This window comes from Vipera berus, assembly GCF_964194415.1.
Source record: "Vipera berus genome assembly, chromosome: 6".
Taxonomy (NCBI): Eukaryota; Metazoa; Chordata; class Lepidosauria; order Squamata; family Viperidae; genus Vipera; species Vipera berus.
In genome coordinates, this window is record NC_138208.1 from 74,551,343 (window position 1) to 74,579,135 (window position 27,793).

The 27,793-nt window shown below is 45.8% G+C and overlaps 1 protein-coding gene across 1 annotated transcript in view; it reads right to left on the reverse strand.

Moving 5' to 3' along the window:
* FGD4 (FYVE, RhoGEF and PH domain containing 4) overlaps positions 1-27,793 on the reverse strand; it is a 67,680-nt gene that overhangs the window by 21,738 nt on the left and 18,149 nt on the right. Inside the window, exons 3-8 of the mRNA XM_081331267.1 lie at positions 17,850-18,327; positions 11,968-12,057; positions 7,168-7,313; positions 4,969-5,125; positions 4,323-4,461; positions 3,312-3,370 (exon numbers count right to left, since the gene is read on the reverse strand). Of these exons, the coding sequence (XP_081187393.1) occupies positions 3,312-3,370; positions 4,323-4,461; positions 4,969-5,125; positions 7,168-7,313; positions 11,968-12,057; positions 17,850-18,327 (1,069 nt within the window). The remainder of the gene's footprint in view (positions 1-3,311; positions 3,371-4,322; positions 4,462-4,968; positions 5,126-7,167; positions 7,314-11,967; positions 12,058-17,849; positions 18,328-27,793) is intronic.

The following is a 27,793-nucleotide window of genomic DNA, read 5'->3' on the forward strand; positions in this document are numbered from 1 at the left end:
GAGGTGGGGCCAGATTCTCCTTGGACGGTCACGGATGGACTCTTGTATTATCGTGACCGGCTCTATGTTCCGGGAGGGCCACTCAGGGGACTCATCCTCAGCCAGTGTCACGATAACCCGGCAGCGGGGCATTTTGGCCTGTTCAAGACCCTGAACCTGGTCTCCCGTACCTTCTGGTGGCCCCGAGTCCGACACGACGTCCAGTCCTATGTCACCTCCTGCATCCCATGCAGGCAGGCCAAGTCAGCGACAGGGGCCCCGCCTGGATTACTGCAGCCCTTGCCAACACCCAAAAGACCCTGGGGGGCTGTGTCCATGGACTTTCTGACGGATTTACCCCCATCCTCTGGTTTTACGACAGTGTATGTGGTGGTGGACATGCTGACCAAGATGGCGCACTTCATCCCCTGTCGCGGCTTACCGTCACTAGTCGTATGTTCATTCAGCAGGTGTTTCGGCTGCACGGCCTCCCTGATAGAGTCGTCTCTGATAGGGGGGCCCAGTTTACAGCCCGCTTCTGGCAGGAGTTGATGCATGCGTTGGATATCAAGATTTGTCTCTCGTCCGCGCATCATCCTCAAACTGACGGGGGAACCGAGAAGGTCATCGGTATCCTGGAACAATATCTGCGCTGCTACGTCAATCTGCAGCAAAACAATTGGGTGGACTATCTGGCCATAGCTGAGTTTGCATTTAACAATTCGCAGCACACCTCCACACAGATGACACCGTTCTTGGCCAATGTGGGTTATCACCCCCGGTTTTTCCCCCTTTCTCCCGTGGACTCACCGGAGCCGGCAGCGAACGACTTCATGGCAGAGTTACAGGCGATCCATCGATTGGTGCGACGTCAGTTAGAGAAGGCCAAGGCCGATTACAAAAGGTTTGCTGATCGGTCAAGACGGGATACGCCTCCACTATCGGTGGGGGATCGGGTCTGGTTGTCCACCAGGAACCTACCGTCAACACGGCCGGTGAGAAAGTTAGATCACCGATATTTAGGACCGTTCCCAGTCGAGGCTGTCATCAATCCGGTCGCCTATCGCTTAACTCTGCCACGTTCCCTGCGCGTGCACCCAGTCTTTCATCGGTCTCTGTTGGTCCCCGAGCAACCGGCTTGTCCACTCCGCCGAGCGGAACCTCCCCCATCAGGACCTCATGATGGAGGCAGCACCCCCGAGTACGAGGTCGCCAGCATCAGGGATTCCCGTTGGCTGAAAGGTCGTTTCCAGTACCTGATTGAATGGAAAGGTTACGGACCAGAGGACTTCACCTGGGAAGACGCGACCGCCGTTCATGCCCCTGCGTTGGTGACTGCTTTTCATGAACAATTCCCATCCCGACCGCATCCGGATCGGCAGCCCCGGGGGAAGGGCCCTGCGGTGCGGGATAGTGTTGTGATTCAGGGTCAGCCTGTGGGTTCGGCAGTTGGGTCGGATGACTCAGATGAGGGGGAGGAGGGGGGTGTTGAAGAACTTGCTGATGATGGCTTTGAGGCTCCGCAGAGCCCCCAGCCAGGCCCCTCCTACCTGGTGGAGACCCAGACCCAGCTGTGTGAGCCTGACAGTGTGGATGAAGATGACCCACAGCTGGCCCTGTTCAAGGACGCCCGACGCAGGAGGCAGTCAAGTAGGAGCAAGCAGAGGAAGGCTGTGGGACTTCTCGGAAGGAGGCAAAGAGAGGCCATGCCCTGAACTCTTTATAAAGGGAATGTTTGGGGGAGGGCTGGTTTGCTGAAAGCAACCGCTCCAATAGAGTTTCAAAGCTCCGGTATCTTGTTTCATGTTTTGTTTGTTGTTGTAATAAATTTGGCAGACGTATTCCAGCCTTTTGCCGTCTGTAAAGGGGTTGCCTTTTCTGCAAGGCCGGTAGCAGGCTGGTACAGAACACAGAGTTCCGGCACCTTTTTTAATGGATTTTCCAGAGTTGCGTTTTTTTCCTATTGTTGCCCTTCCTATATTCATTTGTTTTTGAAAATGCCCCGCTGGCGGTATGGTGCGAGCGGGGTCCCTTCTGGCACTGTCTGCCTCCTCTAAGAGGAGCCATGAGGTGCCGGAGCACAATAGACAGAGCGTGGCTTGATTGTCTGGGTTGGACCATGTGGTGTGGAAGCCAATAGTGGCGATGGGAGACACATAAACATGGAGGCCATCTTTCACAAGAGGGTGAGTCGTCTGAAGTTAAAAAGAGGCAAAGCGAGAGGAAAGAAAGGCAGCTGGCGTGGAAGTTTGCCCAACAGCGAAACTTTGCTGTTTCGGTTCCTTGGGTAGTTCAAAGGCTGGGATGTCTACGAAAATCTCTTTTTAGTCTTTTATACTTTATATTCAAACTGCAGAGGGGAAGAATAAGAATAAAGCCAATGTCTTGTGATTTGGAGGTATTATTAATAATTATATTAATTATGTATTGGTCAGATGTAAAGGTAGACCTACAGTATGAGGTTTAATGAGATCTGTTTATTAAATTGGGTTTAACTTAAAGGTAAATTAAAAGTAATCTGTTCACTGACAAAGGTTCAACTTTAATTTGTTTCAAGTCAATATCCATATTAAACTCCAAATGTAAATTTTTCCACCTTGACAACGTCTTGAAAATAATTCAATCATTTATAAGCAACTAAATTTGTTTTATTGGGCCAATTTCATTCCACATAGAAAGCTGAGATTTCGACTCATTAAACTAAATGGGTATGCCAGTGGTAAATGTCCCAAAAGATTAATAAAATGCCTTCTTGTAATTTAAAGCCACACAGTGCATGGTAACATTAATAGTATTAACTTACCTTGAACAAAATCCTAGTCTTTTAGATAGACTAAAAATTGAAGGGGTTTGTTTTTTGAACTACAAAGGTAAACCTTGTAGGGTAGGTAAGGCAGGTTGTATGACGTGTGTGAGTTCCTTTTTTTTTTTACAAAAAAAGCATTGCTTATGACTGTTTCACACATATGACAGTTGTAGCATCCCCATGGGCACATGATAAAAATTCAGACACTGGGCAATTGGCATATTATTTATGACGATCGCTGTATTCTGGGGACATGTGATCCCCTTTGCAACTTTCTGAAAAGCAAAGTCAATGGGAAAACCAGATTCACTTAACAACAGTAACGGTGTTACTAATTTAACAAGTGAAGTGGTTCACTTAACAACTGTGGCAAGGAAGGTTGCAAAATGGGACAAAACTCACTTAACAACTGTCTCGCTTAGCAGTGGAAATTTTGAGCTCAGTTGTGGTTGTAAGTTGAAGACTGTCTATAATAATAACTAAAATGCAGATTCTGCAAACAGAAAATGGGAAATAAGTTACTCACCATTTTCCGAATTGCACTATTAGAGTGACTTGCAGCTGTGGATATAATTTCCAAGGACTCTAGGGAAGAAATGGAAAATAAAAAAGATTATTTCTTATCCTAAAATGTAAAGTAATATTTTAAAAGCGTATACCCTTTAAAAAAAAAGAGCTAACAAACTAAATTAAGTAGTCATATACTTTCTAGCATAACTAGTTTCCTTAGAACTAGATTTTCACATGACTATATAATATATATATATCCTCAAAGCAACAGAGACTTCCTGCAGCCAACATAGGTATGTTAAACTTGAGTATTAAATGGTCATGATAATGCATCTTTTATTGAAATGAAGCATAAAACAAGTCCTTGGCAGAATATTTTTTCCGCTATGTAAAATGCAAATCCAGCTATTAATTCAAATTGTCACTGCCAGATCAGTCACTTCAAACTGGAATATGTATGAAAATGACTGCTATGCTTGTCTTTTGACACCAAATGAAATCTGTGGAGGTCAATTAAAGGCTAGGATATGACAGGCCTGCCACTATCCTGAAGGAAAACTAATCTTAACCTCCTTATTCAAATTTCAGAAAAAACAGAGTCCATTAATTTAATCAAGGAAATAGACACCTTTGGGGGGAAAAATCATAACATATATTTTTCTGTGGTTTGAGTTAACAAACCAATCCCTTATTTAAACATTTGCACAAAACTATTATGAGCATTCATGGAATGAAATGAATGAAATAATTTGGAAAAAAATGGAAACCCCTTTTTGAAAACCATAATTTAAAAAGAATACCTTTAAAATTACAACTAATTTATGACATTAAAAAAGCCATCAGAATTTAAAACTGAATATAGCGTGAAGTATGGAAGAGAATGCATTCTGATATGCTGATATATTTTATTTCCTCTTGCATTCCAGTATACAACTGAAATGCAAGAGAAAATAAGACAACCAAAGGAAAATAGCAAACTACAAAATAGTTCCTCTTTTGCTTCATGCAGACTGCACACAAACATTACTTTCAGCATCTTTCCAATCAAGAGAATCTGCAGGCAATTTTCTCAAATAATCCTTCAACAGCATCTCATATCTTGGAATTCGTTGTACAGGTTCTAGCATGTGATGCTGCAAAGTCAGATTTCCACAAACTTTCTGTTTCTAGAAAAAAAAAGAATGAAAACTGTTAATATACATCTTGTACAAGACAGGTAGTCCTCAACTTTAATAATTTGGATTCAGTGGAATTTTAGATCTCCTAGTTTTCATTAGCCACATATGAGCCACACTTTAGACAACTTAAGTTTATCATTTTTGTGGATAGAGTATTAGATAACTAATGGGACTTTCAAATTGTTTCCAGAAGGAACTATACCAGGGGTAGGCAACCTTGGCTCTTTTATGACTCGTGGACTTCAACTCCCAGAATTCCTGAGCCAGCCATGCTCAGGAGAAATGGAGAGGTTTCCATGCTTAGCCATGCTGGCTCAGGAATTCTGGGAGTTGAAGTCCACAAGTCATAAAAGAGCCAAAATTGCCTACCCCTGCATACCATTCAACAAAATAAAATGCTACTGACATGGTCTTAAGTGTTTGTGTGTGTGTGTGTGTTTGTGTGTAATAAAATCATTGTCTCTTTCACTCACACTACATACATACACACATTACCTGAATATCTTGAATAATAGATTTGAAACAAGGAGATCTTTCAGTCCACGTTTTTACCAGCTCCATTGCATTGTCAAAATTCTTCACATACTCTCCATACATCTTGAGAAAAGGAGCCAGTTTCTGCAGAATATCACTGATCCTGGGATTGGTGTCCCTAAATAGGAGGGGGGAAAGGCAACAACATATGAATACTGTGTTAAAAGTCAATTAATACTTACTATGGGCCTTTTAGTACTGTAAATTCTTTGTCATTGGGTTAGCTTGCCTGCCTTAATGCCTACAGGTAGTCCTTGAATTAAAAGAGTTCATTTAGTGACCATTCGAACTTACAACAGCACTGAAAAAGTGACTTAAGATCATTTTTCACACTTATGACCGTTGCAGCATCCCCATGATCACGTGATTTACAGTTGGATGCTTGACAACCAACTCACATTTATGATGGTTGCAGTGTCCCGGGATCATGTGATCCCCTTTTGCAACCTTCTGACAGGCAAAGTCAGTGTGGAAACCAGATTCACTTAACAACTGTGTTACTAATTTAAGAACTGTAATGATTCACTTAACAAATGTGGCGAGAAAAGTCGTAAAATGGGGCAAAACTCACTTAACAAATGGACTCAATCGTGATCCTAAGTTGAGGACTACCTGTACTTTGTGCATGTCAATTTAAAAAAAGAATATTTCATAATCTAGCCAAAGGATTTTCAGATTCACAAACTCATATTCTCAAATGTGATGATTACAATTTATTACGGGTGCTTTTAGTGAAGGCCTATCACGAAAAGCACTCAACTTTTCAATTAATTAGACTCCCACAGTAGAACGCTAGCCTCTAATTGTTCAGGAGCCAATGCCTATACTTTATGAAAGATTTTATCCTCCATACTGATCATTCGTAAGGGAGACACAAGCAATTCTCAAAGTTGTAACTAATATTCTACAACAGGAAAGATTACAGAAGGACAGTCTGTACTGTAATCCCACCTCTGTGTTTTTCCACCCAATGGGATCAGAGAGTGAACAGGACTGAAGTATGTGATCTGGTTTTGAGTTGAAAGAAATTTGGATGACCAAGGGGAGAAGTAAAAAAAACACAAAAATGGGTGGGTTCAATATAATGTATCTTTAATTTTAAAAAATAACAAAAATCTTGCTGCTGAAAATAATTAACTTTTTTTGCTACTGAACTTTGACAGTTGAATTTAGAGGGGTATATATGGATTATGGGCCCCATGTTTCCCAACCCACATGTTAAGAAGGTTTGGCAACATGAGCTGCCGTGTATCTCTTTCTTCCTAAAATTTGGTCTGGGGAAAATTAGTGCATGATTGTAATTAACAACTACATCCAAACTCAGAAAAAGTATGATTCTGAAGAATATTTTTTTATGAAGCAAGACAAAAAGAACTCTGGGCTTATGAATCTTAAACTACAAATAAGCTTAACATCTGTCTTAATTCCAGACACAACTTTAAGCTGATCAAAAAGCATAAATAAATTTCAGAATTTCTTGTACAATGCAAAATAAAAGAGGAGTTAAGATTTGGTTGGTACTGAAAAGGCACTGAGATAATAACAGATCTTTTGCAATCAGAAATCCTTTCCTATCCTAAAATCAGTATTAAATATTGCAAAAAAAAAATCCCTGGAACTCTGTCTTTTCTCCTTTCTTCTGATGTTCAGAAAACAAAAGATAAATAAGTAGAGAAACAAAAAAACAGCTGTTAAATAAAGGTGCATATAACTCCATGTCATAATATCTACTTAAAATAAAGACTTCCCTTTTTAAAAAAATATTCACTGCAACGCTGTGCTAAAATTAAAAAGTCTTTTTTTAAAAAAGAAAGAAAATTCAACTCACAGCTTGACCACGTATATTTCTCTTAACATATTAAAACAAACATCCAGTTCATGATGTAGAAGTTGTTCTTTTTTATTCTACAAATACAGATTGATCTCATCCGCTCCAATATTGCCTTGTGGCAATCCATATATTTTTGATATCTGCACATACTAGTTTTAAGGGAGGGGTATATTCTATTTCTAGGGTTTTTCATAAAGAATCTTTAAGGATCTCAATTACACAAAGTTAAATGCTTCATTGGGGGGGGGAGGAATCCACAATCTCCTATGGAGGGATGATGTCCATGTTATTTTTCATACTGATGTTCAACAGTTTGCAATCATGCTTACCATTCTTGCATTCTTTTCTCAAGCTCAGGTAGCAAGAACTGACTATGGAACTGATTTATGGATGAAATATTGGAAAATATTTTATTAACAACTTCAGCTGGAAATGATCCCCTGTTAGCTTCATCCATTAGTTTGCTATAAAAGACCTGCAAAGAATGGAAGACAGTCACACATAAATGCATTCCTGCTCCCCTCACATTAGCACAAGATAAAAAAAAATCTCTAGTGATTATTAATATATCAGGTAATCTATAATAATATTTTAACAATCCCCTGTTGTTATAGCCTCTGTTTGTTTTAAGGGGTCAATACAGGGCTACTTATTTTTGCCCTTCACAGCAGTATCTTTATTTATTTATTTTTTTTATTTTTTTATTACATTTATATCCCGCCCTTCTCCGAAGACTCAGGGCGGCTTACAAGCTGAGCAGTAGCCTTCATTCTATGTATATGCCTGCTTGTTAGGGCTTTCACACACACCCCAAGCGGCATTATTACAAAGTCAGCTTAATTGCCCCCAACAATCTGGGTCCTCATTACAAAGCAGGCTGTGCAATGCTAAGGCATAAATGGATTTCAGAAGTATGGAGGCATCCATGTTGTACCCCTGTGCATCTTCTTCCAGTACCTGCATCCTCTCATAGAAAAAGTTGCTGACGGATACTACATTCACATCCCTGTACTCTCCAAAGAACCTTTTTCTGCTGTGAATCCAAAGCACCACAGTGTGAAATGACCTTCAAACATGTCAGTTTTTATTCTAGGAAAGCTATGCAATCTTCTGAGCCAGCAGATTTTTGATTTATGTGCTGCTTCTTTTTTCCCCCTTCCTTTCCTTCAAAAGTCATCTTCCCTCACATTCGCTGCTCATTTAAGTCAAAACATTCATCCCCCTCTTACACTGATGAGCAATAGACCCTTTTTCGTATTCCAATTTTTAACGGAACACAGAAACAGATTGATATAACAACGTTCAGTTACTCTTTATTTCTTTATTTCATTTATATACTTGCCCATCTCACTCTTATATGGCCCTTGAACATATTATGTTACACAATTCTGAATGCATAATGATTTATTAGCTGACTACATTCTGATGAAATAAATGCCTTAGGATCCCTTAATGCTTCCTTCAGACTACCACAAGGCTTGAGTTAGTCTTGCTGATAGCTAAGAGAAGTTAATCTAACTGCAAATAAGAGCAACACGCTTTATCTGGATTTGGAGACTACATAATTAAAATCTTACAAGAGGGGTATGTCTTCTTTTACTTTTTTGGGGGGTGGGTTATTTTTAACTTTAGGGTTCCCTTATAGTCTCTCATTCAATTCTGCTTAGTTTTTCAAGATCATAGTCTACTAGAAACTGACATCTGTTGTGACCAACCTATAATGGAAGATGAATTCCACTTCTCAAAAAGTTGGTTTAAAAAAAATAGTATTTCGGGATCCAATCTGGGTCGGTCACTGGGACCAGAGGTTTAGTCTTCCAAGCTTTTGGACTCATGCTGAAGCCCATCCTCAGGGAACTTCTCTCTAGCAGTTCTTATCTGCTCTGGTCCCAGTGACCAATCCCGAGTGGGTCCTACAACATTATCCTGGAACATGTATATTCACCTTCGTTCATGAAATAACATTAATTAAAATCCCAAGCACACTTGAATGCAAACAAATTTTCTGCCAGGGGACGTTTCAAGCTATTTTGGGAGTTGTCTAACCTAGGAGAAAGGTGGTGGAATGGAATGTGCAACCTCAAGAGTCATTCTTATGTAAACCATAGTTAGGTTTCATGTCAATATACGGCCTTAACTTCAATTTTTACAAAAATTTTGAGAGCGCATTTTTCTACCAACACTATGAATGAGTAAGGTAAAGGTAAAGGTTCCCCCGCACATGTGTGCTTGTCGTTTCCGACTCTAGGGGCCGGTGCTCATCTCTGTTTCAAAGCTGAAGAGCCAGCGCTTGTCCGAGAACGTCTCCGTGGTCATGTGTCCGGCATGACTAGACCCCAAAGGCGCACGGAGCGCTGTTACCTTCCCACCGTAGTGGTCCCTATTTTTCTACTTGCATTTTTACGTGCTTTCGAACTGCTAGGTTGGCAGAAGCTGGGATGCGTAACAGGCACTCACTCTGTTACGCGGCACTTGGGATTCGACCCGCCAAACTGACGACCTTCTGATCGACAAGCTCAGCGTCCTAACCCACTGAGCCAAATTTAGGATCTAATAAACCAACAGATTTGCAATTAGGAAACTGATTTTAGTGATATAGAATTTCCTTTTTAGTAGTCCATTTAGACTCCTGGTGACTTAATGGACACACACTTCCCTGTCTATCCTGTAACTTAAGGATCTGCTAGTAGTTTTCCATCCATGTATAGCCAGGTCCACCCAATATTAGGTTTTTGAGATGAGCCAAAGTCAACTGGGTGTTGCCGTACAGCTGCTCAATATTATGTTTTGGAATGTTTGAAAATGTAATATAAAATATATAACTTTTTTAAAAGGGCAAAATGTAGCAACACAGAGTAACTAGCTTACACAGCCTTCAATATTTGTAATGTGGCTTGCAGCTGCCATTTGCTTACCACATTCTCTATAAAAGACAAAATATAGGGCTTAGTTTAGGAAATATAAAATCACAAGCAAACTTCAGGGGTCCATGTCACCTCCTTTTCACTTCAACAACTTCAAAGAGGTTAAAACAGATATGTAAGGACTAACTCACAGAATCTCCCAATTCTAGCACCTCTACAGGGTGTAGCTTGAAAAAGTCTTCATTAAACTATGATTTGCTAAAAACAAGCAAAGAGGCAATCAGAGAGAAAGATGGGTGAGTAAGAATAGCTGGAAAAAATCAGCAAAGGAATCAGAAATTTGAAATCAGAATATTAGTCAAAGAAGTTTTGGACAGGACTTGGGGAATGAAGGATTAGGCAAAAGACAAAAACTTTTAATGGGAAATGCAAGAATATGAGAAAATGATAGATTAGGTATATGGGATAAGATTGATGGGCATCCTAAAACAAGGATAGAAAGATGGACTGCTAACTACAGAGAAGCAAAAACTGAATTAGAGCCTGTGTCTCATGAAGCATAGGGACAAAGTGGAATCTTGTATTATGCATGAGATGTTAATGAGGGTACTCTTTTAATTATCAGTAGCAATAGCACTTAGATTTATATACCACTCAATAATTGTTTACAGCACTCTCTAAGTGGCTTACAAATGTCAATATTTTGTCCCCAACAATCTTGGTCCTCATTTTATCGAAGGATGGAAATCTGAGTCAACACTGAGCCATTCAGGATCAAACTCCTGGCTGTGGGCAAAGTTAGCCTGCAATACTGCATTCTAACCACTGCACCACCAGGGCTTTTAATTAAGTATCTGCTTAATATAATCATATTATTTTGTTACTGATTGGTTCTGTTTCTTTGGCTGCCCACTCCCAGGCTTGTACATCACTTCATAGCAAAACAGTTCCTTACTAAGCTGAAAGGAATTGCATTAATTCGTGCAGCCAACAACTACAGTAAGAAGACAGTAGTCTAAATAAACCACTAGAAATTTAAAGGTAACAAGAGATGTCTAATTTCTATTCCAAAACTGGCAACTATGCAGTGCTTCTTACGTTTCAAGTCAGAGAGAAAAATCCAAATCAACACAAAAGGAAGCTGGCTAAGTTTTAAAAAATGAGTATCTTCAAAACTCAATTTATAGTCTGAGGAACCAAAAAGGGGGGAAATAATTATGTAAAGAGTGAAGGTGAGAAGCAATCCAAAAGACAGACACCCCAGGATGAAAAATGTTCAGATATAATATTGGGGAGAAAAACGTTTTATTGTAAACAGGCTACTGAAACAGGAGAGCAAAACCAAAGCTCGTGGGCTGTGTGACATTTAAATTTTTTGGACTGTGGAATTTAAATGGAACTTTATTCTGATGGGATATGAGTAATTCCTAATTATTTTGTAGTTAGTCATCATTTCAAGTGGGAAATGAATGTGAATTTTCCCTTTCTTAGTTGCAAAATTAAATTGGTCTCATGGTTATTAGGAGTGACCAAATATTCTTAGTAATAGTGTGCTCACTTAGATAACTCTTCTCTTTCCAATAGAGAAAAAATGGCACAGGAAGATGTAATCTAAAACACAAATTCCCAATCTATCATCATTGAGGATATATGCTTGTATAAATTTACAACTATGCACAACCAACATCTTTGGAAATCATTATATATTGTCCAATATCTTGGCAGTAATTTCGATATCTCATGATTAGGCCATTTCATCAGATTCCAGTAAAAATGAATTATTATTTAAATTAGGAGACCTGCAAATTCCATTGGTGGGGCAGGTTTTGACACAATGCCTGCAGTTCTATATTATTGACTCTGGAGTTGAGTGCTGATCTTCAAAAGCTACTGATAATAATGTAATAATCCACATAAAGGAAAAACACTTGTAGAAGATGTAGGGAAGAGATAACACATTTATGAAGATGTGGTAGAAGAATGAAATGATAGCATATTTCAAAGAGTGATATGCAGATGTTTGGGGAACGTTTGAGGAAACAAACGTAATATGCTTTAGTTTTAATCCAAGCTAATTTCAAAACAGATTCAGATAAAAAAAGCCTTCCTGTACATGACTTATTTCATACATAATTCTAAGCCCAGGTTTTTCACCATATTATGGATTAGCATTGCATGTGACTCAAGCAAAAGTGTTTCTTTTTATACGTTAAATTAAAACATTTCTTCACACACAAAAAATAAGGAGGTAGAAAAAATGCTTACCTGATCCAAGAGAGCAAGTCTACTCACATAAGCTCTTTCAGTGTGCAAAAGCTCATTGGCAATTTTGTAACATTTCTCTTCATTTGTTTCCTGGAAATAGATGTGGTTTTATTTTTATAAGAAAGCTTTAAAAATGTAATTTCTACCATTTCTTTTGCAATCAGTTACTGTGTTCATCAAGCAATGATTTTTTTTCAGAACTGAACTGAGCACAGGAAACTATATGAAAAACCAGAATGGCACACAAACAGTCCAAGGTCTATCTTATTGTGTTAAAACAAAAGTAAGCATAAATGCTTTTTAATGTGGCCTAGGATTTTTTTGGCCAATAGTAACATCAGAAGCACTAACGAATGGTATCAATTTATTCAACAAAAGCTTACTATTTTGCTTTCCACTTCAGATAAACTCATATTACAGAGGCATTACTAACAACTGTGACCACTTTATCTGTGTTTAATCCTAATACTGTATTGTAGCGTAAGTAACATCTAACATCACTGCATGAAAGCTTTATCCATTTTTTTTACTTTCCAAGATGGTTTTGGCTGTTGGAACTTTTTCTTAAATATATAACTTTAAATTGTAATATGTGAAGTGATATCCTTGGGTCTTGTCAATAAGATTTTAAATGTATAAGGTTGTTCTGACCATATCTGGAGCCACCATCTTTTGACAGTATCTGAGCCAGCTTTGCAGTCACTGGCCAACAGTCATTTATATAAAAAACATATACACATAATCCTCAATTTATGACCACAATTGGGACCAGAATTTCCAGCAATGCAGTTGTTAAGTGAGTTGTGCCCAATTTTAAAAACTTTTTTATGGTTATTAAGCAAATCATTGAACTTGTTAAATGAATCACATTTTTAAGAAGAGACTGGACAGCCATTTGCCTGAAATGGTATAGGGTTTCCTGCCTGAGCAGGGGGTTGGACTAGATGACCTCCAAGGTCCCTTCCAACTTATTATTATTATTATCATTAAGCAAATCCAGCTTCCTCCATTGACTCTGCTTGTCAGAAGCTGGCTAGGAAGGTGTAATGAAAGCTTGCTGTGGAGCAGAAGATTTATATAATATGAAATAAGCAAACAATCAACTCCTGTATCCATTATTCTATTATATCTTCTTTTCCATCTGAAGGTCTTTACACAAGAATGGCCAAATTATGCCACCAAAGAAAATCTTTGTTTCTAATGTAATCTAATTCCCTTAAACAACTTTGTCTAGGCCAGTACACATTTTGTGTTATAATGCCAATACATGAAACAAATAGTATTGGTCACACTGGACAAGATATGCAGACCGAAGTATTATACATCCATATTATTTTCAAAGCAGATCTTCCCCCACTGTGAAACCAACTTGATCTTTACAGTACAAATTGAAAACTGTATTTGAACTGCATCCAAATAGGAATGTACTCAAGAATGCTGGCTAGGATTAAAATTGGGGCACAACTCTAATTCTAAATTCCATGAAGACAAACCATAGCCAATTGCTACTAAATTACAGTTGAAATTGGGGTGGAATAAATGGATTCATGAATTCCTTGCTTCGTTTGTTGTATTACAGAATGCACCATTTTTATGGGGTTGAGTTTCCCCCCCCCCCAATTTTCTGACTTCTCCTTATATGTCTTTTCCATTTTATAGCAAACTTGATGAAGCTATTTTTCCAAGTTGTGTTCATTCCCACATGAAGAGCTTATTTCTAGCCTAAATATAGCTGCCATTACAACTGAACCATGGAATGAATTGTCAAAAAAAATCTCTCACAGGATATGTACAAGTAGTCCTTGACTTACAACCACAAGTGGACCCAAAATTTATGTTGCTAAATGAGACATTTATTAAGTGAGTTTTGTCCTATTTTATGCCTTTTCTTCCACATTTGTTAAATAAATCACTGCAGTTGTTATAACATAATTGTTAAGTGAATCTGGCTTCCCCATTGACTTTGCTTGTGAAAAGGTCACAAAAGGTGATCACGGGACACTGAGACTGCCATAAATATGAACCAGTTGTCAAGCATCTGAATGTAAATCCTGTGGCCACGGGGATCCTGCAACGGTCAGAAGTGTGAAAAATGGTTAGGTCAATTTTTTCAGTGCCATTTTAACTTCAAATGATCACTAAGTGAACTGTTGTAAGTCAAGGACTAATGTATTAGTTGCCATCAAAGGATGTATGCTGAAACATTAATTCAGGGATTCAGGTGGTGAGAAGATCAGACTAAGCTGATACCTTTCATCCCCTTCTCTAGATATCCACTACCACTTTCTTGTATATCGTTTATCAGCACCCAATAATTGCTTTTTCTTGAATATTATTATCAAATAATAATTCATTTATTTGGTCCATCTTCCTGTGTTAGTTTGCACTTAGCATTAGGCATTGATATAAATACCCTCAGAAAGACAAAAGAACCATTCTGTCTCTTTAGAGATTTCCTCTGTGTGTGTGTGTGTGTGTGTGTGTGTGTGTTTAAATTGAGCAAGAGTGCCATCTCCAATTGAGAAGAGGATTACATAACAAACTCCCCCAGGATTACTCCTTAACAGCTGCTTTAATATCTAGATTAATGGTGATACCAAGTGTATCATTTCTCCGTTTCACAGGAAGGGCACTTACCCCACAGCGCTTGCCCTGTTGAACAGAAAGCCTACTCCTTCACAGACAGAGAAACAAATGGCAATTTCACACAGCTATCACCTGTCCCCAAACCCTCAGAGCCATTCTCACAAAGGCACACAATTTTATTGACTGCAGCCACTGTGGAGCCAGAGATGACACTTGCTCCCTCCAGCTCACCTACATCAGAAGGCAATAATTGCCTCTGGCCAACAAGTACTGCATCCTGGGTTTGATTTGCCTGTGTGAATTTCTTGTGTCTATTCACAAGAAAAGGAAAGGAAATCAGTGGAGACGCAGGCACTGGGGAGAGCCTCAGCCAATTCGGGATGCTGCTTGCTTCAAAGGTGGCAGAGTTCAGTATCTTGAAAAATGGAAAACTGAGTGTCCCAAGAAGATGTCAGTACAAAGGTGCGGTGATGATCCAGAAGTAGCGCTACATTCTGGAAAGGCCCCAATACCTAGACTTACACCGTGAAATGTAGATAGCGCTCACTTACTGACTGCATTTGGGAATGACAACTCTGTTGCTAAGCAGCGTGGTCCTTAAGTGAAATATCAGGTGACTTACAATAGTTCCAGCTGCAGTCATTAAGCAAATCACCATGGGTTGTTAAACGCAACATCACATGACCATAACTTGCAATCTCCTGGTGGTTTCCCCACTGAATCTTTCTTGTCAAAAGCTGACTATGAAGGTCACAAATTTTATTTTTTTATTTTATTTTTTTATTTTTTAAAAATGTATTGGCTGCCCGTCTTATCTCAGGGTAACTCTTACAGTCATAAAAAATTAAAACTGTACAAAGATACAAACATAATAAAATAATAAAATAAGAAATAATAAAATAAATAGTAAAATAAAATAAAATAAATAGTAAAATAAAATAAAATAAATAGTAAAATAAAATAAAATAAATAGTAAAATAAAATAAAATAAATAGTAAAATAAAAGGCGGTCATGTGACGGGGAGGCTGTGACTGTCATAAATGTGTGCCAATTGTCAAAGGGCTCAAATCAAAATCATGTGACTCTGGGATGCCTTGGTGGAGCAGTGGGCTAATGCCTCCCTAAGTAACACCAGCTGCCTGCAATTAGTGCAGGTTCGCATCCCACCAGGCTCAAGGTTGACTCAGCCTTCCATCCTTCCGAGGTAGGTAAAATGAGGACCCAGATTGTTGGGGGCAATTAAGCTGACTTTGTAATAATGCCGCTTGGGGGGGGGGTGAAAGCCCTAATAAGCAGGCATATACATAGAATGAAGGCTACTGCTAAGCTTGTAAGCCGCCCTGAGTCTTCGGAGAAGGGCAGGATATAAATGGAATTAAAATAAAATAAACATAAACATAAAAACCAGTTGTAAGTCTCTCTTTTCAGCACCACGGCAACTTTGAACTAGTGATTGGTGAAAAAAGAACTCTGTAAAGGAAAGGCTCTTCATTTCGGCTCGGGAGGGAACACGAGGCTGGTTCCATGCAGTAATAACTGCTTCTTTGAAGGAGGGTGTCTTCCCTGCCGCCTTGAAGGAGGCGGTGGTGAGGCCCCTTCTCAAGAAGCCTGCTTTGGACCCGGCTGTTTTAAACAACTATCGTCCAGTCTCCAACCTTCGCTTTCTGGCGAAGGTTGTTGAGAGTGTGGTGGCGCATCAGCTCCCTCTGTTCCTGGAGGAAACTGATTATCTGGACCCGTACCAATCGGGCTTCAGGCCCGGATACAGCACGGAGACGGCATTGGTCGCGCTGGTGAATGATCTCTGGAGGGCTAGGGACAGGGGTTGCTCCTCTGTCCTGGTCCTATTAGATCTCTCAGCGGCTTTCGATACCATCGACCATGGTATCCTGCTGCGGCGTCTCAGGGGGTTGGGAGTGGGAGGCACCGTTTTACGGTGGTTCTCCTCCTACCTCCAGGGCCGCTCGCAGTCAGTGTTGACAGGAGGGCAGAGATCCACCCCGAGGTCTCTCATTTGTGGAGTTCCTCAGGGGTCGGTCCTCTCGCCTCTCCTGTTCAACATCTATATGAAGCCGCTGGGCGAGATCATTCGTGGTTTCGGTGTGGGGTATCACCAGTACGCTGATGATACCCAACTTTTTCTTTCCACCCCGAACCAACCCAGCGATGCCCTCTCCGTGATGTCCCGGTGCCTGGAGGCGGTTCAGGTCTGGATGGGGAGAAACAGGCTTCGTCTCAATCCCGCCAAGACCGAGTGGCTGTGCATATCGGCATCTCGGGTTAACCAAGTTATTCCACCTCTAACGATGGGGGGTGAGGTGTTACCCCCCGTTGATAGGGCTCGCAACCTGGGCGTCCTCCTGGATTCACGGCTCAATTTTGAAGACCACATAGGAGCCGTGACCAGGGGGGCTTTTGCACAGGTTCGCCTGGTGCGCCAGTTGCGTCCCTATCTGGACCGAGACGCCCTACGCACAGTTACTCATGCGCTTGTGACCTCCCGTTTGGACTACTGTAACGCTCTCTACATGGGGCTGCCCTTGAAGACCACTCAGAGGCTTCAACTGGTGCAGAATGGGGCCGCGCGAGTTGTAATGGGGGTCTCCCGATACTCCCATGTAACACCTCTACTCCGCGAGCTGCATTGGCTTCCGGTTGCCCTCCGGGTGAAATTCAAGGTGCTGGTTATTACCTATAAAGCCCTACATGGCCTGGGTCCGGGCTATTTGAGGGAACACCTGCTGCCGGCATCAAACGCCCTTCGCCCAGTGCGCTCCCACAGGGAGGGTCTGCTCAGGGTGCCGCCGGTGAGAGATTGCCGGCGGGTGACACCCAGGGATAGGGCCTTCTCGGTGGGAGCGCCTGCCCTCTGGAACCAGCTGCCGGTGGAGCTGAGGACTGCCCCCGACCTCCGATCATTCCGCCGGGGCCTGAAGACCTGGCTCTTTGAGCTCTCAGGCCCAGGCTGAGGAGAAATTTTTAATTGGGGTTTTAATGTATACAGGGTAATTTAATATTTTTTTAATTGGTTTTTTAACTTTTGTATGGTGGATTTTAATTCCCTGTAAACCGCCCTGAGTCCTCAGGGAATAGGGCGGTATATAAATGTAACTATAAATAAATAAATAAATTTCAAAAGGCTCTCCAATGCAATCTAATAAAAAGTCGTATCAGGTTTCTACAAATCTAAGAATATGTGGAACCAAAATGGTTGTGATGATCAGAAGCTTCTTTACAAAACACTGTTATCGTATTAATGTGAAAATCACTTTTTTGTCTAATCCAGACTTCTTACCTTTGTCTCTGGGTTAGGGTCTCGCTGACTGCCTTGCTCAACCCGCTTCTCTTCCTTATTGGCAATCATCTCTCCAGCTTCTTTTACAGATGGAAATGAATTTGCACTTGAAGCCCAGTGATAGCTCTTGATCTTCTGCCCCTTGCAAGCTGCTGTGGTTGGCAATGAGTCCGTACTAGTATTCCCTCTTTCTCCATTTACCAAACTGCTATCAACTGCATCACAGTCATTTTGAATGTTTCTGCAGGCACGGTAGGCAGGCCCCTTGTCTTGGCAGTCCCACTGATTCTGTGCTATTATGCCATTGGCTGTGTGATTCTGTACATCCTGAGACCAATCTCTACTGTTTCCCTGCTCATGTAGGGGATGCTGGGTGAGGAATTTTGGCTGAGGTAATGGCACTGGTCCATACTTTCCTTGAGTTTTACCAACATTTAAAACAGAAGAGTCTTTCTTCAGCTCATTGGAAAAGGATGTGCTAAAAAGAATAAAATACAGGAACTGAATCCTGGTGTATATATGCAAAATTAGTATTAAAAACTAAAACAATACACTAATCAAGGAACCATCCGGGAGAAAAACACACCTCTCCAAAACTGACAGAGCAAGCTGTTGTATATAAACTTGAATTAAACGCCATACTCAGTTGCACTGATGAAGTTACCTAGTTAGGTAATGAAACATCTGTAAGCAAACAACCACGCACCAGGGACTCCACAGTAGAAGAGGCCACTGTGAGATAGAGATTCACTCATAAAAGTAATCTTATTAAAGATTAATAAGGAGACAAGACTGAGATTGTAATTAGATGAATGTGAGGAAAACCTGTTTTGTGTTTACTTGCAGGCCTGGCCTTCTCTGCAGGTTATCTGCCTGCCTCTCTGCCTATTATCTGTCTATGTGTCTATACATACATACATACATACATACATACATACATACATTCCTCCTTTTTTGCTGGAGATTGGAGAAAGGATTGAGACCCTGCTATTATTAATAAAAGAGGTCTGGCTTGGATCTTCTGGCTACTCCTGCTATATAAAACTTGCTACTTTTTAATACTTGAAAACTTTCTTGACCTAAGGAGCAAAAAGAAGAAAAAAGAAATCTCTGGAAAACAACATTAGAAGCATATCCTAACTTAAATATTTTGTTTGCGGGTAGAGGTATTGAACCACTTGAAGATATTTATGGTGTTGAAGAAAGACTTCCTGTGTCAGGATTAGCTGGTGTTGTGCCACTTGCCCTCTGGAATGAGATTCCCTCCTGAAATGGTGTGACTTCTATCCCACTGATGTTCCATAAAGACCTGTTTTTGAAGACCTGTTTGTATTCCCAAGGCCTGAGGTGAAACCAATGGGCCCCTTGTTCAGTGTGTTTTTATTTTTGTTTTCTGTTTGTTTAATGTGCTCAGATTACACTTTATTTGTTGTTTCTTATTGGTTTTTACATTATTGTTTGCGAATAGTCTAGATTAGAATCAGGGAGTGTCAGCAGGCAGTGTCCAAAATGGAATTAAGTAATAATGAAAAGAGCCTAAGCAACTGAAGATGTGAAGATGATGATGATGGCGGTGATGATGATGACAATAACACTGGTGGTGATGAAGAGACTGAGAGGGAGAAAGCGCAAAGGAAGAGGAAAAGCAGGATGACTCTGTGGTGGAAGGCAAGAATAATGAATGCCATACTTGGTGGAGAGCCTTGGTGGAGCAGTGGGCTAATGCCTCCTTAAGTAACACCAGCTGCCTGCAATTAGTGCAGGTTCGCATCCTACCAGGCTCAAGGTTGACTCAGCCTACCATCCTTCCGAGGTAGGTAAAATGAGGACCCAGATTGTTGGGGGCAATTAAGCTGACTTTGTAATAATGCCGCTTGGGGGCCCCTGAAAGCCCTAATAAGCAGGCATATACATAGAATGAAGGCTATTGCTAAGCACATTGATTTGTGCTTCTTTGATTGTAAGCCGCCCTGAGTCTTCGGAGAAGGGCAGGATATAAATGGGATTTAAAAAAAAAACTTCGACAAATAGCAGAGAGAGATTTAATAGGCGGAGAAGGGGGCGTATAATAAAAAATGGTGAAAGTAGTTAGCGCTCAGACTATGGTCAATAGGAGAGCAGTTCAGCAAGAGATTTTTATCACAGTGACTTGTTTCTTTTTAGCTTTTATATATATCTTGCCTCTACCTTGTGTTAAATGTTTTCTTCTTTGTAACCTAAGATGTGGTGCTTTTAACCAAGCACCAATTCATGGGACCCAAATACCGTATATACTTGAGTATAAGCCGACTCGAGTATAAGCCGAGACCCCCAATTTCACCCCCCAAAACTGGAAAAAGTTATTGACTCGAGTATAAGCCGATCCGCCGTTCTGCAAGCCTCTGCCGCCAGCAGAGGCTCGATCCGCCATTTTGCAAGCCTGAATACACAGGAATACCCTGTGTGGCCGCGGCTCGTCGGCAGGTCTCCGTTCCTCCTGCCGACCTTTGGGGAGGTTTGGGCGCCTCCCCAAACCTCCCCAGGTCTCCGTTCCTCCTGCCGACCTTTGGGGAGGTTTGGGCGCCTCCCCAAACCTCGGCAGGTCTCCGTTCCTCCTGCCGACCTTTGGGGAGGTTTGGGCGCCTCCCCAAACCTCGGCAGGTCTCCGTTCCTCCTGCCGACCTTTGGGGAGGTTTGGGCGCCTCCCCAAACCTCCCCAAACCTCGGCAGGTCTCCGTTCCTCCTGCCGACCTTTGGGGAGGTTTGGGCGCCTCCCCAAACCTCGGCAGGTCTCCGTTCCTCCGCGCAGACCTGCCGACCTTTGGGGAGGTTTGGGCGCCTCCCCAAACGTCCCCAAACCTCGGCAGGTCTCCGTTCCTGTTTGGGGAGGTTTGGGCGCCTCCCCAAACCTCCCCAAACCTCGGCAGGTCTCCGTTCCTCCGCGCAGACCTGCCGACGTTTGGGGAGGTTTGGGCGCCTCCCCAAACCTCCCCAAACCTCGGCAGGTCTCCGTTCCTGTTTGGGGAGGTTTGGGCGCCTCCCCAAACCTCCCCAAACCTCGGCAGGTCTCCGTTCCTCCGCGCAGACCTGCCGACCTTTGGGGAGGTTTGGGCGCCTCCCCAAACCTCGGCAGGTCTCCGTTCCTGTTTGGGGAGGTTTGGGCGCCTCCCCAAACCTCCCCAAACCTCGGCAGGTCTCCGTTCCTCCGCGCAGACCTGCCGACCTTTGGGGAGGTTTGGGCGCCTCCCCAAACGTCCCCAAACCTCGGCAGGTCTCCGTTCCTGTTTGGGGAGGTTTGGGCGCCTCCCCAAACGTCCCCAAACCTCGGCAGGTCTCCGTTCCTCCGCGCAGACCTGCCGACCTTTGGGGAGGTTTGGGCGCCTCCCCAAACGTCCCCAAACCTCGGCAGGTGTCCGTTCCTGTTTGGGGAGGTTTGGGCGCCTCCCCAAACCTCGGCAGGTCTCCGTTCCTCCGCGCAGATCTGCCGACCTTTGGGGAGGTTTGGGCGCCTCCCCAAACGTCCCCAAACCTCGGCAGGTCTCCGTTCCTGTTTGGGGAGGTTTGGGCGCCTCCCCAAACCTCGGCAGGTCTCCGTTCCTCCGCGCAGACCTGCCGACCTTTGGGGAGGTTTGGGCGCCTCCCCAAACGTCCCCAAACCTCGGCAGGTCTCCGTTCCTGTTTGGGGAGGTTTGGGCGCCTCCCCAAACGTCCCCAAACCTCGGCAGGTCTCCGTTCCTCCGTGCAGACCTGCCGACGTTTGGGGAGGTTTGGGCGCCTCCCCAAACGTCCCCAAACCTCGGCAGGTCTCCGTTCCTGTTTGGGGAGGTTTGGGCGCCTCCCCAAACGTCCCCAAACCTCGGCAGGTCTCCGTTCCTCCGCGCAGACCTGCCGACGTTTGGGGAGGTTTGGGCGCCTCCCCAAACGTCCCCAAACCTCGGCAGGTCTCCGTTCCTGTTTGGGGAGGTTTGGGCGCCTCCCCAAACGTCCCCAAACCTCGGCAGGTCTCCGTTCCTCCGCGCAGACCTGCCGACCTTTGGGGAGGTTTGGGCGCCTCCCCAAACGTCCCCAAACCTCGGCAGGTCTCCGTTCCTGTTTGGGGAGGTTTGGGCGCCTCCCCAAACGTCCCCAAACCTCGGCAGGTCTCCGTTCCTCCGCGCAGACCTGCCGACCTTTGGGGAGGTTTGGGCGCCTCCCCAAACGTCCCCAAACCTCGGCAGGTCTCCGTTCCTGTTTGGGGAGGTTTGGGCGCCTCCCCAAACCTCGGCAGGTCTCCGTTCCTCCGCGCAGACCTGCCGACCTTTGGGGAGGTTTGGGCGCCTCCCCAAACGTCCCCAAACCTCGGCAGGTCTCCGTTCCTGTTTGGGGAGGTTTGGGCGCCTCCCCAAACGTCCCCAAACCTCGGCAGGTCTCCGTTCCTCCGCGCAGACCTGCCGACGTTTGGGGAGGTTTGGGCGCCTCCCCAAACGTCCCCAAACCTCGGCAGGTCTCCGTTCCTGTTTGGGGAGGTTTGGGCGCCTCCCCAAACCTCCCCAAACCTCGGCAGGTCTCCGTTCCTCCGCGCAGACCTGCCGACCTTTGGGGAGGTTTGGGCGCCTCCCCAAACGTCCCCAAACCTCGGCAGGTCTCCGTTCCTGTTTGGGGAGGTTTGGGCGCCTCCCCAAACGTCCCCAAACCTCGGCAGGTCTCCGTTCCTCCGCGCAGACCTGCCGACCTTTGGGGAGGTTTGGGCGCCTCCCCAAACGTCCCCAAACCTCGGCAGGTCTCCGTTCCTGTTTGGGGAGGTTTGGGCGCCTCCCCAAACCTCGGCAGGTCTCCGTTCCTCCGCGCAGACCTGCCGACCTTTGGGGAGGTTTGGGCGCCTCCCCAAACATCCCCAAACCTCGGCAGGTCTCCGTTCCTGTTTGGGGAGGTTTGGGCGCCTCCCCAAACGTCCCCAAACCTCGGCAGGTCTCCGTTCCTCCGCGCAGACCTGCCGACGTTTGGGGAGGTTTGGGCGCCTCCCCAAACGTCCCCAAACCTCGGCAGGTCTCCGTTCCTGTTTGGGGAGGTTTGGGCGCCTCCCCAAACCTCCCCAAACCTCGGCAGGTCTCCGTTCCTCCGCGCAGACCTGCCGACCTTTGGGGAGGTTTGGGCGCCTCCCCAAACGTCCCCAAACCTCGGCAGGTGTCCGTTCCTGTTTGGGGAGGTTTGGGCGCCTCCCCAAACGTCCCCAAACCTCGGCAGGTCTCCGTTCCTCCGCGCAGACCTGCCGACGTTTGGGGAGGTTTGGGGAGGCGCCCAAACCTCCCCAAAGGTCGGCAGGTCTGCGCGGAGGAACGGAGACCTGCCGAGGTTTGGGGAGGTTTGGGGAGGCGCCCAAACCTCCCCAAACAGGAACGGAGACCTGCCGAGGTTTGGGGAGGTTTGGGGAGGCGCCCAAACCTCCCCAAACGTCGGCAGGTCTGCGCGGAGGAACGGAGACCTGCCGAGGTTTGGGGAGGTTTGGGGAGGCGCCCAAACCTCCCCAAACAGGAACGGAGACCTGCCGAGGTTTGGGGACGTTTGGGGAGGCGCCCAAACCTCCCCAAAGGTCGGCAGGTCTGCGCGGAGGAACGGAGACCTGCCGAGGTTTGGGGAGGTTTGGGGAGGCGCCCAAACCTCCCCAAACAGGAACGGAGACCTGCCGAGGTTTGGGGACGTTTGGGGAGGCGCCCAAACCTCCCCAAAGGTCGGCAGGTCTGCGCGGAGGAACGGAGACCTGCCGAGGTTTGGGGAGGTTTGGGGAGGCGCCCAAACCTCCCCAAACAGGAACGGAGACCTGCCGAGGTTTGGGGAGGTTTGGGGAGGCGCCCAAACCTCCCCAAACGTCGGCAGGTCTGCGCGGAGGAACGGAGACCTGCCGAGGTTTGGGGAGGTTTGGGGAGGCGCCCAAACCTCCCCAAACAGGAACGGAGACCTGCCGAGGTTTGGGGACGTTTGGGGAGGCGCCCAAACCTCCCCAAAGGTCGGCAGGTCTGCGCGGAGGAACGGAGACCTGCCGAGGTTTGGGGAGGTTTGGGGAGGCGCCCAAACCTCCCCAAACAGGAACGGAGACCTGCCGAGGTTTGGGGACGTTTGGGGAGGCGCCCAAACCTCCCCAAAGGTCGGCAGGTCTGCGCGGAGGAACGGAGACCTGCCGAGGTTTGGGGACGTTTGGGGAGGCGCCCAAACCTCCCCAAAGGTCGGCAGGTCTGCGCGGAGGAACGGAGACCTGCCGAGGTTTGGGGAGGCGCCCAAACCTCCCCAAACAGGAACGGAGACCTGCCGAGGTTTGGGGACGTTTGGGGAGGCGCCCAAACCTCCCCAAAGGTCGGCAGGTCTGCGCGGAGGAACGGAGACCTGCCGAGGTTTGGGGAGGCGCCCAAACCTCCCCAAACAGGAACGGAGACCTGCCGAGGTTTGGGGACGTTTGGGGAGGCGCCCAAACCTCCCCAAAGGTCGGCAGGTCTGCGCGGAGGAACGGAGACCTGCCGAGGTTTGGGGACGTTTGGGGAGGCGCCCAAACCTCCCCAAACAGGAACGGAGACCTGCCGAGGTTTGGGGACGTTTGGGGAGGCGCCCAAACCTCCCCAAACGTCGGCAGGTCTGCACGGAGGAACGGAGACCTGCCGAGGTTTGGGGACGTTTGGGGAGGCGCCCAAACCTCCCCAAACAGGAACGGAGACCTGCCGAGGTTTGGGGACGTTTGGGGAGGCGCCCAAACCTCCCCAAAGGTCGGCAGGTCTGCGCGGAGGAACGGAGACCTGCCGAGGTTTGGGGAGGCGCCCAAACCTCCCCAAACAGGAACGGAGACCTGCCGAGGTTTGGGGACGTTTGGGGAGGCGCCCAAACCTCCCCAAAGGTCGGCAGGTCTGCGCGGAGGAACGGAGACCTGCCGAGGTTTGGGGAGGTTTGGGGAGGCGCCCAAACCTCCCCAAACAGGAACGGAGACCTGCCGAGGTTTGGGGAGGTTTGGGGAGGCGCCCAAACCTCCCCAAACGTCGGCAGGTCTGCGCGGAGGAACGGAGACCTGCCGAGGTTTGGGGAGGTTTGGGGAGGCGCCCAAACCTCCCCAAACAGGAACGGAGACCTGCCGAGGTTTGGGGACGTTTGGGGAGGCGCCCAAACCTCCCCAAAGGTCGGCAGGTCTGCGCGGAGGAACGGAGACCTGCCGAGGTTTGGGGAGGTTTGGGGAGGCGCCCAAACCTCCCCAAACAGGAACGGAGACCTGCCGAGGTTTGGGGACGTTTGGGGAGGCGCCCAAACCTCCCCAAAGGTCGGCAGGTCTGCGCGGAGGAACGGAGACCTGCCGAGGTTTGGGGACGTTTGGGGAGGCGCCCAAACCTCCCCAAAGGTCGGCAGGTCTGCGCGGAGGAACGGAGACCTGCCGAGGTTTGGGGAGGCGCCCAAACCTCCCCAAACAGGAACGGAGACCTGCCGAGGTTTGGGGACGTTTGGGGAGGCGCCCAAACCTCCCCAAAGGTCGGCAGGTCTGCGCGGAGGAACGGAGACCTTCCGAGGTTTGGGGAGGTTTGGGGAGGCGCCCAAACCTCCCCAAACAGGAACGGAGACCTGCCGAGGTTTGGGGACGTTTGGGGAGGCGCCCAAACCTCCCCAAAGGTCGGCAGGTCTGCGCGGAGGAACGGAGACCTGCCGAGGTTTGGGGAGGTTTGGGGAGGCGCCCAAACCTCCCCAAAGGTCGGCAGGAGGAACGGAGACCTGCCGAGGTTTGGGGACGTTTGGGGAGGCGCCCAAACCTCCCCAAAGGTCGGCAGGAGGAACGGAGACCTGCCGAGGTTTGGGGAGGTTTGGGGAGGCGCCCAAACCTCCCCAAAGGTCGGCAGGAGGAACGGAGACCTGCCGAGGTTTGGGGACGTTTGGGGAGGCGCCCAAACCTCCCCAAAGGTCGGCAGGAGGAACGGAGACCTGGGGAGGTTTGGGGAGGCGCCCAAACCTCCCCAAAGGTCGGCAGGAGGAACGGAGACCTGCCGAGGTTTGGGGAGGCGCCCAAACCTCCCCAAACGTCGGCAGGTCTGCGCGGAGGAACGGAGACCTGCCGAGGTTTGGGGAGGCGCCCAAACCTCCCCAAACGTCGGCAAATCTCCGTTCCTCCGCGCCCTGCCTGCCTGCTTCTTTCCGCTGCGGAAAGAAGCAGGCAGGCAAGGCGCGGAGTTTGGGGAGGTGCGCGCGCACCTCCCCAAACCTCCCCAAACTTCGGCAGGTCTCGGACGGCGGTGGCTTGGGAGAGGTGCGGGCGATCCCGGAAGCACCAAAGCCTCGGCCGCGCACAAGTCCTCGGTAAGTTTTTTTGTTGACTGGAGTATAAGCCGAAGTGGAATTTTTCAGCCCAAAAAGTGGGCTGAAAAATTCGGCTTATACTCAAGTATATACGGTATTCCAAGGTCACTAAAGTGGCACGATTTTCTGCCTTTTTTCCAGCGGTAGATTAAAGAAAACCAAAAGTTAATTTTCACATGTGTTTAATAGAAAGGCAGAAATATCATATTGAAACTGGGGGGGGGGAGAATCTTGTTCTCTCTCCTATGAAACACATTGCTTTTAAAATAAAATAGGGGAGTCCTGCGTAGATTAGTTTGAGCTCTTGATCAAAAGGAGTTTATTAATCTAATAAAAAATAAATGAACATAAGTTTTTCTTAAAAATAATGTCCCCCCCATCAACAATTGCTTTTCTAAGAAGAGGTATAATATTTACTCATCTAAGATCTTTGCAGTAACGTTCCAGATCTAATGTTCCCCAAATTTCTGGAAAGCATCGGGCAACAACTAAATTGCAAATTTATGCAAGATTCTTGTTCTAGTCAATACACAGTTCCATCACCATAACAAATAGCATAAATGGCAAACAAGACGACTAATAATTACACTACTTTTACATAGAAAAAGAAATCAGAAAAATGTAATCTGGGTATTTTATTTCTACTTTTTCATACATCTCACAATGTGCACACTTACGTACAAGCGCTTTGCCTATTAAAAAATACTAATATTGATGTTAAATGAAGCTATTCAGTTCACATACTACTAGCACAAATTTTATATATTTTAATTCTTTCCCCCAAATATAATATTCTTTATGTTGGATTTTTATCTGAAATACACCACGGAACATTGTAAGCATACAAACAAATATAGGGAACTCTTACACAGAGTCAAGCTACTTGTTCATTTAAACCAGCACTATTTTCTGCAGCTATATTAATCAATAATGCTAAAACAGATTATGATTATTACCGTATTTTCCGGCGTATAAGGCGACCCGGCGTATAAGACGACCCCCTACTTTTCATGTTAAATTATAGGGTTTGGGCTAATAACTCAATATTTCACTTCCTGGCACACAATCTGCATATTAACAACTCGTTTAGCGTTAGTACCCTTTTTTATAAGTGCCACGATGTTGCTAAAATAAAAGAGGTAAACTTCGTGACCCTCCCAGCCCGTGCATAAAATAGAAATGAAAAGGCTTAAGCCTTTCCGTTCCCAAATACCAAGGTTTCCCCCTGGTGCGCTGCTGCTCTCAGTTCCGCACTCCGTGACCGGGCAAGCAATTCTTCTGGTCGGCACGAGTCAGGCGGTGCCTCGGCGGGAGCAAAGGTGCTCCCTTCCTATGGTCGAGCGGGGCGCCTCTGGGGATTGCCTGCCCCTCCTCTCATCGGGGACCTGACAGCCAGTCCTAGAGAGAGCAACGGCGGCAGCTGCAGTAGCTGCCCCAGAAGCTACTGAGAGTTTGCCCTCCATCACCCATTCGCCGTCAGCCGCTTTACCACGGGTCGCCATGCCTACCTCCATTCACCCAGCGATCCCGCCGCCCAGCAGAAAAGAGAAAAGATCCGAGAGGTATTTTTCCGGCGTATAAGACGACTCGGCGTATAAGACGACCCTCCAACTTTTGAGGTGATTTTCATGGGTTAAAAAGTCGTCTTATACGCTGGAAAATACGGTATT